Source organism: Egretta garzetta, unplaced genomic scaffold (genome assembly GCF_000687185.1).
Source record: "Egretta garzetta isolate BGI_Z169 unplaced genomic scaffold, ASM68718v1 scaffold15, whole genome shotgun sequence".
Lineage (NCBI taxonomy): Eukaryota > Metazoa > Chordata > Aves > Pelecaniformes > Ardeidae > Egretta > Egretta garzetta.
In genome coordinates this window covers 5,337,782-5,351,678 of record NW_009259798.1, presented here as the reverse complement: position 1 = coordinate 5,351,678, position 13,897 = coordinate 5,337,782, and the positions used below count along the sequence as shown (strand labels likewise).

General features: G+C 36.6%; 1 protein-coding gene across 1 annotated transcript in view; it reads left to right on the top strand.

Moving 5' to 3' along the window:
- CYRIA (CYFIP related Rac1 interactor A) overlaps window positions 1-9,828 on the top strand; it is a 39,336-nt gene extending 29,508 nt beyond the window's left edge. The window contains exons 4-12 of the mRNA XM_009639826.2: window positions 533-654; window positions 1,529-1,634; window positions 2,671-2,807; window positions 2,893-2,970; window positions 3,244-3,360; window positions 3,456-3,535; window positions 5,402-5,528; window positions 8,182-8,252; window positions 9,691-9,828. Coding sequence (XP_009638121.1) covers window positions 533-654; window positions 1,529-1,634; window positions 2,671-2,807; window positions 2,893-2,970; window positions 3,244-3,360; window positions 3,456-3,535; window positions 5,402-5,528; window positions 8,182-8,252; window positions 9,691-9,754 — 902 coding nt within the window. The 3' untranslated portion in view covers window positions 9,755-9,828. The remainder of the gene's footprint in view (window positions 1-532; window positions 655-1,528; window positions 1,635-2,670; window positions 2,808-2,892; window positions 2,971-3,243; window positions 3,361-3,455; window positions 3,536-5,401; window positions 5,529-8,181; window positions 8,253-9,690) is intronic.
- Window positions 9,829-13,897: the final 4,069 nt, after the last annotated feature.

Genomic DNA, 13,897 nt, shown 5'->3' with positions numbered 1-13,897 from the left:
AGGAATGATCTCTGACATACCTACATAAGAAAAATGTTTCTTTTTAATAGTACTGTATCTGTTGTTTACAAAAGGAGAAATAAATTACCCTGGTTAAGGAAGCCTGGAGGAGAGTCAAAGTGGTGTAATATCCCGCTGCTCCATTCACTAGAAAGCCTGATTTTGTCCCCAAGCTGCAAGAAAAGTGAACAATCCTTTGCAATCGAGCTGTGGAGCTCATGAGAGAGGGGGACATTTTCTAATAACATGGCTTTATGATACTGCTTCACTTTAAAATGCTGTTTTGGGAAAAGGCATTATGAGCCAAAGCGTGCAAAAACTGTACTGTGTTTCCTTCCTTGCTATAGAAAGCATAAACTGGATGTTAGCAGAACGGCAGTGCAGTATAATTGTGTATTTAAAAAAACCCACATCAGAATGGAGTTACGCATAGTCAAGCTGGGTATGATGTTGTTAAGTAGAACTGAGTAATCTTGCCATTCGTATTGCAGCTACCTTTTGACTTTGTGCATTTTGCTTTTCTGTTTCTTAGATGCACAGCCCACAGATGGAGAAAGGGAGGTATGGAATCAGATCAGTGCGGTTTTACAGGACTCAGAAAGTATGCTTGCAGACCTTCAGGCTTACAAAGGAGCTGGTCAAGAAATTAGAGATGTATGTTTGTTAATGACAGTTCTTCAGAAGCAAAATCAAGCAAAACTCAATGTGTTCCTTGCTCCTGTTATGTATCCAGGCACATTCTACGAAACTATATGAAAATCTTCATTAAAATTGTAGTTAGATAATGTGTTACAGATTAGGTGTAACATTGAATATAAAGCCCTAATGGCAAATCGTTAAATGATGGTTGTTGGAACTTCTTTTAGGTTTACTATTAGTAATTAGTAATTTTTTTTCACTTTGAGAAAGATCATACTCAGATGTCAGAAATACACTATAAAAAAGCTGAAGATAGTTGTTCTTCTGTGTAAGTGAAACAGTGAAACACAGTACATCATAACCTTACATCTACTTTGCAGGTATCTTATTCTATGAAACTGGTCCCAAAGTATAGTTCTGAACTATAACTTAAGATTTGGCTCAACTGACCAAACCTTTCCCTGCATCAGCTTTGCGGTTACTGTTAGTGTGAGCTGTTGGTTACTTAAGAACCTGAATACACTGGAGATTTCAAAAGCATCACAATCTTAAAAAAGAAGGCTATTTCTGTAACCAGTAATCATACAAAAGGTCTTCCCTGATGGTTTTGCTGTATTTTTTCCCCAAATAATGTGATAAAACATATTCCTGTGTATCAGTGGTGCATTTGAATGAGTAATTTTAAATAACTATGTTACAGGGGGAGAGGGAAGGTGAAGAAAATGATATTTTTTGGACTCAGTAATTTCCTATTCCTGTGCAATGTAATTTCTCGTAATTGTTCTGTGTTTTGCAGTACTTTCTAAAATGGTGAACTAGAAAACTTCCAAACCATCTTTAGTTTGTTATTCATAGATTACAGTTCTTTACAGTAATATTTTCATTTCAGGCAATACAAAACCCCAATGATATCCAGTTGCAAGAAAGAGCATGGAATTCAGTATGTCCCCTGGTTGTAAGGCTGAAGCGCTTTTATGAGTTTTCACTCAGATTAGGTGAGCCCTGTTTTGGTATCTCTGTTTATCAGGCTACTTTTACATATAAAGAAATAGGGAGCGTCCTTTTCCATGAACTTTTAAGGGGTTATTATTCTTTCTGTTTGATATCAGCAGACATTTAGCTGCAATTACATTTTTGGAGGCATATTTTTAGACTTCATTTAATTTCAGAATTATCATAGTTTGTTAGTTTGTCGCTTAAAATAAGTTGCATTATCTAAATAGAATACACGCAAAGAACGTGGTAAAACTGTGTAAAGTTTTTCTCTGGTGACTGCCACTCTTCTGCACTTCACTGGTCCTTATTGTACTAATGCGATCCTTTGGAGTTTTAGAAGGAGTGTAAACCAATAATATTTTGAGATTTTTTTTAAAAATAGGGGTAGCAGGGGGAGGAGGGTATAAATAAACACTCTCACAGGGTGAAAATCCAAAGTTGGGCATGATTTACGCTGGCTTTGTCATCCCTACAGACTGAAAAAATGATGCAGTTACTCCTTGAATTAGGACTTCGGAAGAGAACCAGTGTGCAAAAATTTATGTATAAAGTGGGAGAGCTCGCAGTGCAAGGGAATTCTTCTACACCATCCTGCTTACTAAGTCTTTCACTTTTTGAGTTATGTTAGTAATTATAGCCGCAGGAGCTGAATTACTTTGCTGTCAGTGCCTAAGAGTACGCTTTTAGTAACAGAGATGCCAGAATAATCTCTATACTAAGCTGATGGCTAATTGGGGAAGATGAAAGAGTTGAATATCTGAATGGAAGAAAAATGCACTGATAGGGAACCCAGATAAAGGGTGATAAAAAGAAAAAAGTGCTCAGTGGTACAAAATGGCGAGAAAATGGCAGAGAGCCTGAAGAGGCAGGTGTCTTTGACTAACGTTTCTCACCTTAGAAGAGTAAGAAAAAGCATTTCTAGGACGGCTGTGCATGTTCAGAGGGTTCCTTCTCTTTGTGTGAAATACATTTAGATACTTAAAACTTCATCATAACGTGGACTGAATAGAATTTGTGCTTCTGATTTTTATTCAGAGAAAGCCCTGCAGAGTTTATTGGAGTCCTTGACGTGCCCACCTTATACTCCAACTCAGCACCTGGAACGGGAACAGGCTCTAGCGAAAGAGTTTGCAGAAATCTTACATTTTACTCTTCGTTTTGATGAACTTAAGGTTAATAAAATCTTTCTAATGCATGCTGATTTTTTCCGTGTATTGTGAACCAAAACTGATTATTTTCTATTTGTCTTTCTCTAAGATGAGAAACCCAGCAATTCAGAATGACTTCAGTTATTATAGGCGGACAATAAGTCGCAACAGAATAAACAACATGCATGTAAGTAAATAAAATCTGATCTGTTGTTCGCACTGAGGTATTTATCAGTGTGCATTTATACCCGTTGTGGTAATGTTTTTCATTTGATTCACCTAGCTGCCATGTTTTCTCCTTCCCACTGAGAGTTAATCAGTGGTGCGGATGAAGTGATTAGAGTGGAACTATTTGTGCAACAATCTGCTTGCCCACATGAGCACGTGCTGTATCTTTTTCTTGCTGCTGGCAAGATTTTCAAGAGTTCTACTGACTATTTTTTTCTCATGTTTTCACCAGCTAGACATCGAGAATGAAGTAAACAATGAAATGGCCAATAGGATGTCCCTATTTTATGCAGAAGCCACACCAATGCTGAAAACACTCAGTAATGCAACTACACATTTTGTATCAGAAGTAGGTAATGGGGGAGAAAGGGTCTAATACAGACTTTCTTGATTTTAATTTTACAATCTGGTTTACTGAACAATGGCTGTTTTTAACCCTTCTAGAACAAAACGTTACCAATTGAAAATACAACGGACTGTCTAAGTACTATGGCTAGTGTATGTAAAGTCATGTTGGAAACACCGTAAGTTTTACCTTGAATTTTGTTTTTCTTGTATGAGTGAATTTGTATTGTCTTTTAAGTAGCCACCTGGGATAAACAAATTTGTTTACAAATTAATTCCTGTATGTTTGCCTTAAGCTGTTGTCACATTTGCATACAAAGCATGACCTAGTGTTAGAAAGCCTTGCCTCCTGTTTTAACCACCTTATGATATTATTCATGAATCAGAATTGAGTTTTGTTAAGGAGAGCTTATGTGGTCAGCCTGGATTTCAACAAAAGGTTAAAATACATGCGTAATCTTATGCACTCATAAGCTTCTGTGTCTTGTCTAACCAGGGCCATAGGCCAACTACTGTCTCTTGATTGCCCATGTTGCTCAGTTATTAGCACACTTAGGGGCAAGATTTTGGCAAGATTTTGGCTTTTCCAAGTAGTGCTTTCACAAGTGATACACAAGGATTATTCTGAGGAACATTTGAGTAGATCCTTGTGGATGTAGCCATCTTACTCTGGATATGAGAAAATTCAGCTGTATGGAAACTGTACAGTTGTTTTCTTAACTGCTAGCATAGGTATAGCCAGTGGGGTTACTATTGTTTAGCTTTGCATTTAGTCAAGTATTTTTGAGGTTAGATATCTCTTTAAGTGTAAAACACATACAAGATAGAGTCAAGGTAGTCTTCCCGTCTTTGAATTGCCTGTTCATGGTGCCGTGGAAAGGGTAGAATTCCTGATGTTATTGTGATTGTTTATGAAAATTCTGGAAAAGTGTATGTAGGTGGTGGGACTCATCTCACAGTCCCGGGGCATCACAGAAGTAGTCACTGAAAAGCAACCTTATGTGTCAGCTCATTTTTTTGGCAAAAGTAGAGAAACAGAAAGTTGTGGGTCATCTACCAGAAGATTATCTGATATTTAGTTCTAATTGTGGGATAATCAGGCATTTTCACCTCAAAATGTCTGTAACCTTTAAATCTGTTCATGTTATGATGCTGTGTTAATTAAAAAGAGTGAAAGTTATTGTAAACTGAGAGGTAGTATAGTACAGATTTTAGTATTTTTAATGATATGTTTAAGTGAAAAAATCAAGTTTTATACTGAAAACCAATGAATGACAGTAGACAAATCTATGTGTTACTTACTCAATATTTGTTAGAAAAATTGTGATAGTTTACGTTTTTCAGGACTTCTGGTTTTTTTCTACTGTAGTTCATTTTTCATTTCCTGATGATGGTTTCAGGGGTTAGAGGTGATAGGGGCTGTCCTAAATGTGCCATCCATATTCTTATTTTGGAAGTAAAAAGTCAAAGAAAAACTCTTTGGAATTAGCTCAGTCCAGTCCTATCTAGTGGGCTTCCATATTTTAGATGCTCAGTGAATCTGGGTTGTTGAAGTTGCCCATGGACTTAGGGGAGAGAGAGAGAGAGAGACATGACTATGGTCCGCCTAGGTGAAGCCCTAAATTTACTAGCTGCTGAAATTAGATATTTAAACATTAACTGTTTCAAAGTAGGAATTTAAGCAAAAAGAGTAGCTTTCCTTTGACTTTCTGATATGTCGTATTTCTATGATTAAGCAGAACTATGAACAGTCTCCATCATTTTTCATGAACTGTGGAAGTCTGCTGTGAACCCATCATCTTAGAATTTTGCTGAAGTGAAGATCTGAACTGTGAAGTTGTGTTAGAAGGAGTTTACTTATCTGTATTCGCTTTCGAACCTTCTAAATTGACAAGGACTTAGCAATTCAAAGATCTTTAAAATCTTGCTAAGATTCATCTTCAACCTTCAAATACAACATTCAGATTCTATGTGCTCGTAGTCTAGTTTGCAAAATTGTCCAGTAAAAAGTCAAGACTGTTTGTTTCTTTTGTTTTGTTTTCCAGAGAGTACAGGAGTAGATTCACCAGTGAAGAGACCCTTATGTTCTGCATGCGAGTAATGGTGGGAGTTATTATTCTGTACGATCACGTTCATCCTGTGGGAGCTTTCTCAAAGACATCAAAGATTGATGTAAGAGTGACTTTTCTTTAATACTCTGTAGGTTTGAGGGTAGTAGTCTGCAGCTTTTTTTTCAGCCCAAGCTTATGACTTTGTATAAATCATTTTAATTACTTTTGAATAGCAAAATTGAGACTTTATCTTTACCTGCATACTTTAATATATCAGCTTGTTTGAAATTAAAATAAGGATCAGTCTTTTTTCCGTTGTATTTTCTTCCAGACACAGATACTCATTTGTCTTTTTAGCTCTGCCTTCCTGCCAACTGTGTGGTTACACTAAATAATTTTTTATTACAGCTACCCTGGAATAAGTTCTGTGGTCATAATTTTTTATTAATCATGTAATTTATTTATGCTGAAATGCTCATCTTTGGCAGTACTCCTGTTGTAAATAAGCAGATATTTGACATTGTCTCTGCTTTGTCTGAGATCTGAAGTAGCAGAACTGAGATGTTATTGTTGTAGTGTTGATAATGAGCCTTCAGTTTTAACTTTGGCATGACCAGTCACAGGGAAATCAGCCTTATTTTTTCATCTGAGATACTGCAAGCACACACCAAAAAGTACTCTTATTTTTGCTACACGTTTTTACAAACCTAAATCTCATGTGCCATGTCTTTCAGCAGAAATAAGCTGTAATTCTTGAAAAAGACGCTAAGTCTTTCCCTTTACAAAAGAGCCTACTTCAAAATAAAATAAAACATATATATATATATATAATTGTACTCCATGACAGTTGAGTCTTCCTTAGCATTTTTCATCTACAGGTATCAGTATTTTACCACATCTCCTCTTTGACTCTGTTTTACAGGGGGAAAGATATGTCACAAAGAGGTGAATTGATTTGCTCAAGGTCATGCAGCAGATAGAGCCTGAGAATTGAATGCAGACTTCCTGACTTCTAACTCAGTCTCTTGTCTACAGAGACAACACAAGTAAAATTTTGATAGGACCAAATTATACAATGCGTGTACTTTGTTTCTCACATTTATCCTAAAGCCCTGCAATCTTAAAGGATAGTGAGCTAGATGTAAATGGCAGGCAGGAGATGCATGACTCAGTTTTTAAAAATGAGTACGTGGTGCCAAATCGTAATTCACCTGATTAGTTTAGTGATTCTTTTCTAATAAAAAAATCTTACAATATTTCAGATGATTTTATTTTACTGTGAAAAACAATTCTTTTCTCCAAACTAGCCCCTTCTTGGTAGCCATGTCAAAAGAATTTCAAGGAGAGTGGAACAAATTACCCTTTCCTCGCTCTTTCAAGACTGGAGACTGTATTTCAAGCTGTTAATTACAGACTCCTAGCTTAGACCTCCTAACAGCTTCTCTTTTTTGAATGTGTATGGGATTCTGATTCTAACAAAACTGGAAAAGAATGGTTTGAATTTTTATCCCCTTTGAGTTTGTCTGGTCTGATCTGACCAGATCTGATCTGATGGGGCGTGTAAACCTGTACTGAGTGATGTGAAATACAGTCTTGAGTTTCTCTAGTTCAGGAAAAATAACTGTGTCACTTCAAAACATGTGCTGCCACCCTGAGAATTCATCTGATCTGGTATTTGCAAAGCTAGTTTTATCTTCCAGGTAGAAAGGAGCCAACTGAGCAGTGATCAGTGACTGTTAGGCTGGTCATTGTGCAGGAGGCTCAGTTACATTTTCTGAATCATTTTTATTGGCAAATAACATGGACCAACCCTGACTTCAGTTAAGTGTTTCATCATCCACTTCCGTAATAAGGCAGAATTGCTCTTTAGCTGCAAAGAAAATACTGGCACATAGATTTAGCCCTGTAATGTGACTTGGAAAATTAGAAGGTTCAAATCTTGACTCTGCCATGTCTTTATCTATCATTTTAAATGAGGTGGAATTCATCTAGACTAATTTCTGGATAGCTTTTAGATGCCTTCATAGCAATGGGAAGAAATAGGTACTTTGGGAGCACAATTAATTACATATTAAAGTATATTCTGAACAGGTTAGAGAAATTTCCTATTTCTCTCTATTGACTAGATAAAGAGTCTGTTTAGAGGGTCAAATGAGTTCTACCTCTGCTTTCTCTGCTTAATTTCCCCTTTTGTAGATTTGGACAGAGTTTCAGCCTGTTTACAGTTTCCATGAAGATGTTTGTTCAGTGTGGTGTTTAAAATCAACATCATGGACTCCTTATCTCAGATTAAATTTCTAACTGCTAGTGATAAAACAAATCATAAGTTATCACAAGTTAGGTTTACAACTAAAACTGAATACTGAAAATTACCTCCTTGTGTGCAAGCATAAAAATAAAAGTCAAAATTGAAACATCTCTTCTGATAGTTGCTAACAGCAGCAACATGGAACTCTCTTCTAAAATCTCTTTTTAGCTCATATCAGCTGCTAATTTTTATTTTTTTTAAGTTGGAATTGGAGAAATCACGTGCAATTTAAAATATAAACACTTGATATGTAATTTACTATCTACAAATGCTTATTAAAGTAGATGTTGTTTTCTCAAAAGTTAGGTTTTAAACTTAAATTTAATAAGTTATAATGTGTCATATAAAGCAGCATTAACACCCAGTAGGGGAAAAAACCCCTGCCTTTCTTGGTGAAATTTTTCCTTGTTTTCAGCCAGTGCAATTCATATATTATTGTTCAATAGTGGCATGCTTCTGTTCCCAGATGAAGGGATGCATAAAAGTTTTAAAGGAACAACCACCTGACACTGTGGAAGGACTTCTGAATGCTCTCAGGTATGTGTGGAATAATTGTTTGATTCAGCCTTAACAAATTCCTCTTATTTTTCTCCCAATCTCTTTATATTTAAGGTTTTTCACCTTAGAAACTTGATTTATTAAGGAAATTCTCCTTTCAGGTTTGCCTTTATCACCTGGGGTTTTCTTAAGTAATATTAATTTCTTTCAATTCCACTTCACTTAGATAAGCAATGACTATTAATATTGGAAGTCATAATGTCCTTCTTCAGAAATACTTAAGGTTCATTTTATCACCTAAAACTTAGCCATCTAGAATGTAAACAATATACCAAAGGTAAACAATATATCTAACCTAAGATTTGTTACATAAAATACCCCAGCAACTAGAACATTTTGGAAGCGTAGAGTTTCTATTTCTCAAACCCTTGATACTTCTCTCTTTCCTTGTGATTTAATAAGACTTCATTTTTCTTTTTGAATTTTGCTAAATGATACAACTTCAAGAAAACAGCAGTCTAAATCCCAACCCTGTAGCTAAGTGTTTAAGGTGCTGTCTTGGGAAGCAAGACACGATAGTCTGACACTTCTCTGAAGCTGAGAAGGGAGTCTTAGTACCAAGTTTTTCAGAGCTGTACTGAATTCTGTAGCTGTTGAATGCTTGGACAGAGTGAGAACTGCAGCCATAACCACCTCCCTATTTGCTTATCATGTCTTTTGAATTAAAATTTATGTGGAGGTAAATCCTACAGGTAGCAGGTATGTTTTGAGTTTATGTGATGATTGATCGCCCTGTAAACATAAACACTGGAGAATGTTTGGGCTTAAATGGAAAGAAACACATTAAAACTCTTCAGTCCTCCCAGGATATTCCCAAAAGTGTAACTCAGCACCAAACAAAGCCTGCTGGTTCAGGATATTCCCAAAAGTGTAACTCAGCACCAAAGAAAGTCTGCTGGTTACAAAATAAAAAAAAAAAAAAAAAATAGAAGACAGTCTATGTGATGTTATACTGTAAGATGTAAAGGTACAGGACATTTAAGAAAGCTGCTTAAAATTAGGCTTATAGATTATACCAAAACTCAATCTAGATTCCTAAATCCCTTTAGTATTTACCCTATTTCTTACGTCTTTCCATATTTTTTACTTCTTTTGAGGCTTTTAACTGGAAGAAAAAGAGATAATTTCGACCCAAAATGATGACAATGTCATAGACAGATGCCAAACAGTATTTAGCCAGGATTTAGCCACAATTCTGCACCTATTAACAGGGAATAATTTATTGCAAGGGGTATTTAGAAGATAAAGAGCACCAGACATTTAGCAGTTAAATTCCAGTGATAGGTGTCTAGAGAAACATCTAAGTTCCTCCTGCGTGTAATTCAACTGCACTGACTTCAAAAACAGCCACTGAAGTTTTCAGACTTTTTTATCCCTGTTCATTTTATAAAATATTGTTTTAACTTGTCATTTCTAGGTTCACTACAAAACACCTGAATGATGAATCTACTTCAAAACAAATTCGAGCTATGCTGCAGTAGTATCCCGAGACAAGCAGATGTTTGTATTGATCACAGAAGATGTTTACATAATTTAATACAGTTTGATGTTAATACTTGTGTGTATTTACATAACCATTTTCTTCACATTGCTAAAATATATGAATCTGTTCATAACCTGACTGACTTTATATAGTGCAGCCTTAGTTTTTATGCTAGCCTTTATCTTTCGACTTTCAAAATACTTTTTTACTTAGATACTTCAGCTACGACAGTTTATCTGCGCATTTTAATCCTTAAACACCTCCTCGATCAGAGATGTAAGTAATAGTGAAGACAAAATGGAAATCAAATAAACTGAAATGTCAAAGATTCAATGGAAAAAGGAACTTTAAAGGAGAAAGTTAATATAAGATAAAGTAAAATTCGTTGGATATATTTTAAGAATATGTGCACAGTTTTTCAGTCAGTTTTAGGATCTCATCAAACTCATATGAATAGGAGAATGCCTGAATGTTCATCACTCTCATAAAATACATTGTCTTTTCTGTAATAAGTGGAGATCCACCTGATTTTAAGGATTATGTGCTGGCTGACATCCAAAAACGTATTGCAAAGAGGTCATTTTACCTCTTTTACTAAGTATAACCTCTACCTTTCAACTATTGAGGAAATTAATATCCTTTTTCAGATTCAATATAAATAAACAAAAAATGTGTTTTAAGACCGTTGCTAGTTTTATTAGATTTAGAGAGGAAAGAGAAAATATGAATGCCTTGGCTTAACTAGAAAGGGTTTGTCAGTGTGAATATATCACGATGAACATTATCTCTCAGACAGCTCTACCCAGTAAGTAATTCTTTTACTGATATAAATCAGGATAAAGCAGAACACCCTTCTGTAGCAGCAAACTTCCCTAGTGTCAAATTGGCCTCATCAGACTAGGGATTATATAAATAAGTTTTAAGTACTGAGCTGTTCTTAGGTACTTCATCAAGTTCCTTGATAGTATTATTCACTAGATGATTCAGAGTCAACACAGAAATATATATCAGCTGACTGTTCTTCATTGGTTTTTGAGATGTGATTGATGCTTCAAGGAGTTGAGTTCCTTGCTGATTTGTTTGTTCTTACTTCCTAGTAATTTTTTCCAGTAAATGGAATAGAAATACTTTGCCAAAAGCAGCAAAGTGCTCATGCTCTGTTAAGTGTGTCTTCTGGGTGGTCTGCAGTTGCTGTACATATTCTTGCAGAGGTCACGTTCTGAAAATGTGTTTGATTTTGTGTTCTTTGCTTGCATGTGTGTGTGAAAACTCCAGTGCTTGTGCACAGATTCTAACTGATATTTGCTTATTCCTGTGTACGTAAATCAGGGTTTGTGTGCTCTCACTGGAATTTTCATGCATATCACTTCTAAAAACATTACCTTAATAAGACTTTGAAGATGCATTTGGTCTGCTGAAACTCGGCTGCGCTGTGACAAATTCAGTTGTTGAACTCGCTCTTAAACAGTATTAATATCATGAGTTCTTTGGAGTAGGAATTGCCTTAGAGTTTATTTCTGAGCGGAACAACCACTATGAGGTTTCTCAAGCCTCATCAGAACCCATAGGTGCCAACGTTATGCGTGTCGTGATACTGGACAGCACCGCAACTCCAGCGTTCGTGTCACACACCTGCAGTTGTAGCAGCAGATCTCTATGTTGTCAGGATCAGAATTAGAAATCATGCTAGTTTTTTTCGTTTTCTGGAAGCAGTGATCACACTGCTTTTTCACAGTAGTAAATCCACTGTTTACAAACTCCACTTTGCGGGGGGGAGGCATTTATAAATGTATATTAGGGGAAATCCTGCTTTGTTCATAGTCACTTCCAGTTAGGTAAATCTAGGTGGATGACAGGTCATTCTTTTGAGCTTTGGTAACTGAAGTTAATACATGCTTTACCTGCGAATATTTGTCAAACAATGAAGTCTTATCTTTAAGTAGCCCAGAGGAAAGTTATTTGTCACTTGTATAATAAAAATGTAAACCTTAAAGCATTCTGCGAGTTGTCATGTGCTGTTTGCTGAAGTCACTGAATTTCTTTGCCAGCTATGATGTTTTTGTACAGAAGTTTGTTTGAAATAATAAAAAGTTTGGTACAGTAAGCTTTGGGACTGTCTGTGTTTAGCGACAACATAAACAGGTTGAGAAGTATCTCAAAGGTTTGGATCTGAGATATAGTAGGCTCACGTTTATGTACCCAGTTTATAGTTTATTTAAAAAGCATTTAAAACGTTTCACTTGTATGCCACACTAATATGACCTAACGTCACTTGAAGCAATTCTGGGGTTTTTCTGACAATTCTTGGCACTTGCCTGTCATCTTGACCAGGGGAAACTGTTGGTACTGCTTTACAGAGTAGAGAGCATGAATCCCTTCTATGGCTTTTGTGTCTTCGCATCAGTCATCCCAGGCTATGGTGCCCAACTCAGGTTGCATTTATAATCAAGAAGGTCACCAGAGAATGATTCATTTAATCTTAAGAGAAGTGCAAATAAATTGCTTTAGCAAAAAGATCTGTATAGACTAATGGTCAAGGTTATTGATCTCTATTTTATCAGTGTTTCTTCTTATTTTGGCTCATCATTATGTAGGAATACATGTTTGTAGTATGATAAATATTTAAGCCTCCTAATGACAGCATTTCAGAATGTGCATAAATGAGTGTGACTAGTTTGGGTCAGAACAGCCCTAAAAAAATTTGCTTGTTTTGTGGTGGAGGAAAATATTATTTTAGGGTGGTATGAATTTGACAGACTGGAATTTGCTGCTGCAAATGAATGGGTTTGAAACATCATTTATGACTTCTAAGCTTGCTGCTGCTACTAAGTGGCTGTCATGAAGGACGGTTACTAAGATTGTATTTACTGGTATGTGATAGACCACATCACTCAGATAAATGATCTAATGTTTTCCTTGTCTACTGAAATTTACAAAGCAACAAAAAGTCTTCTCTGTGTTCCTTTCTGTGTTGTAATTCAGCTAAATTTAAATTGGAAGTAAGATGGAAGTAATATATAAGATGACTTGTGTTTTTACTTTTACTCTGAATTAAACAAAGTAGGGCATAAATTCTTCATATGAAATGATCTCTCTTCCCCCTCCCCACTTACTTCTCAAGAAGTTTAATGGAATCAATGTATTCATACAAAGATACAGTGCTTGTTAGGTGGATGCACATTTGGGAAAATCCTGCATCATTTTTTCATGCCACATCTGGTTTTGGCCAAAACCAATACAGATTCTTGTCTGTCCAGTTCTCAGTCTGTCAAGATCCCTCTGAATGGCAGCACAACCTGGTGTATCAACAACAACTCCCAGTTTTGTATCATCTGTGGAATTCCTGTGGGTGCATTCTGTCCCACCCTCCAGTCATTAATGAAGAATTTAAACAGTATTGGTCCCAGTATCAACCACTGGGGTACACTGCTAGTGACGCCTCTAGATCAGTTTTATGCTGCCAGACACAACTCCTTTGAGCCTGGCAGTTCAGCCAGTTCTCAATATACCTTGCTGTCTGTTTATCTCACCCGTATTTCATCAGTTCATCTACGAGCATGTTATGGGGGGCCATGTCAAAAGCCTTGCTAAAGTCAAGATAAACAAGCCTTCAGTAGCACTGGCCAGCTCTCTCAGCATTTGTGGTGCATCCCATTAGGTCCCATAGACTCATGTATGTCCTGTTTGTTTAAATGTTCTCTAACCTGATCCTTCTCCACCAAGGGTTAAGTATTCCTTGCTCCAGACTTTCTTTCTGTTCTCAGGGGCCTGGGATTCCTGAAGGCAAATCCTACATTTAAGGACTGAGACAAAGAAGGCACTGGGCTCCTTGACCTTTTCTGCGTTCTTTGTCACCAGGTCCCATACCCCGTTTAGCAGCAGGCACACATCCTCCATAGCTTTCCTGTTGCTGCTGATATACCTGTAGGAGCCCTTTCTGTTGGCCTTTGCATCTTTCACCAGATTCAACTTCAGAAAGGCTTTGGCTTTCCTAGCCCCATCCAGGCATGCTCAGGCAGTGTCTTTATATTCTTCCTGGGTCTCTTGTCCCTGCTTCCACTTTCTGCATGCTGCCTCATTATGTTTGGGTTTAGTCAGGAGCTGTATGTTCATCCATGCATGCCTCCTGCCATAGAATCAT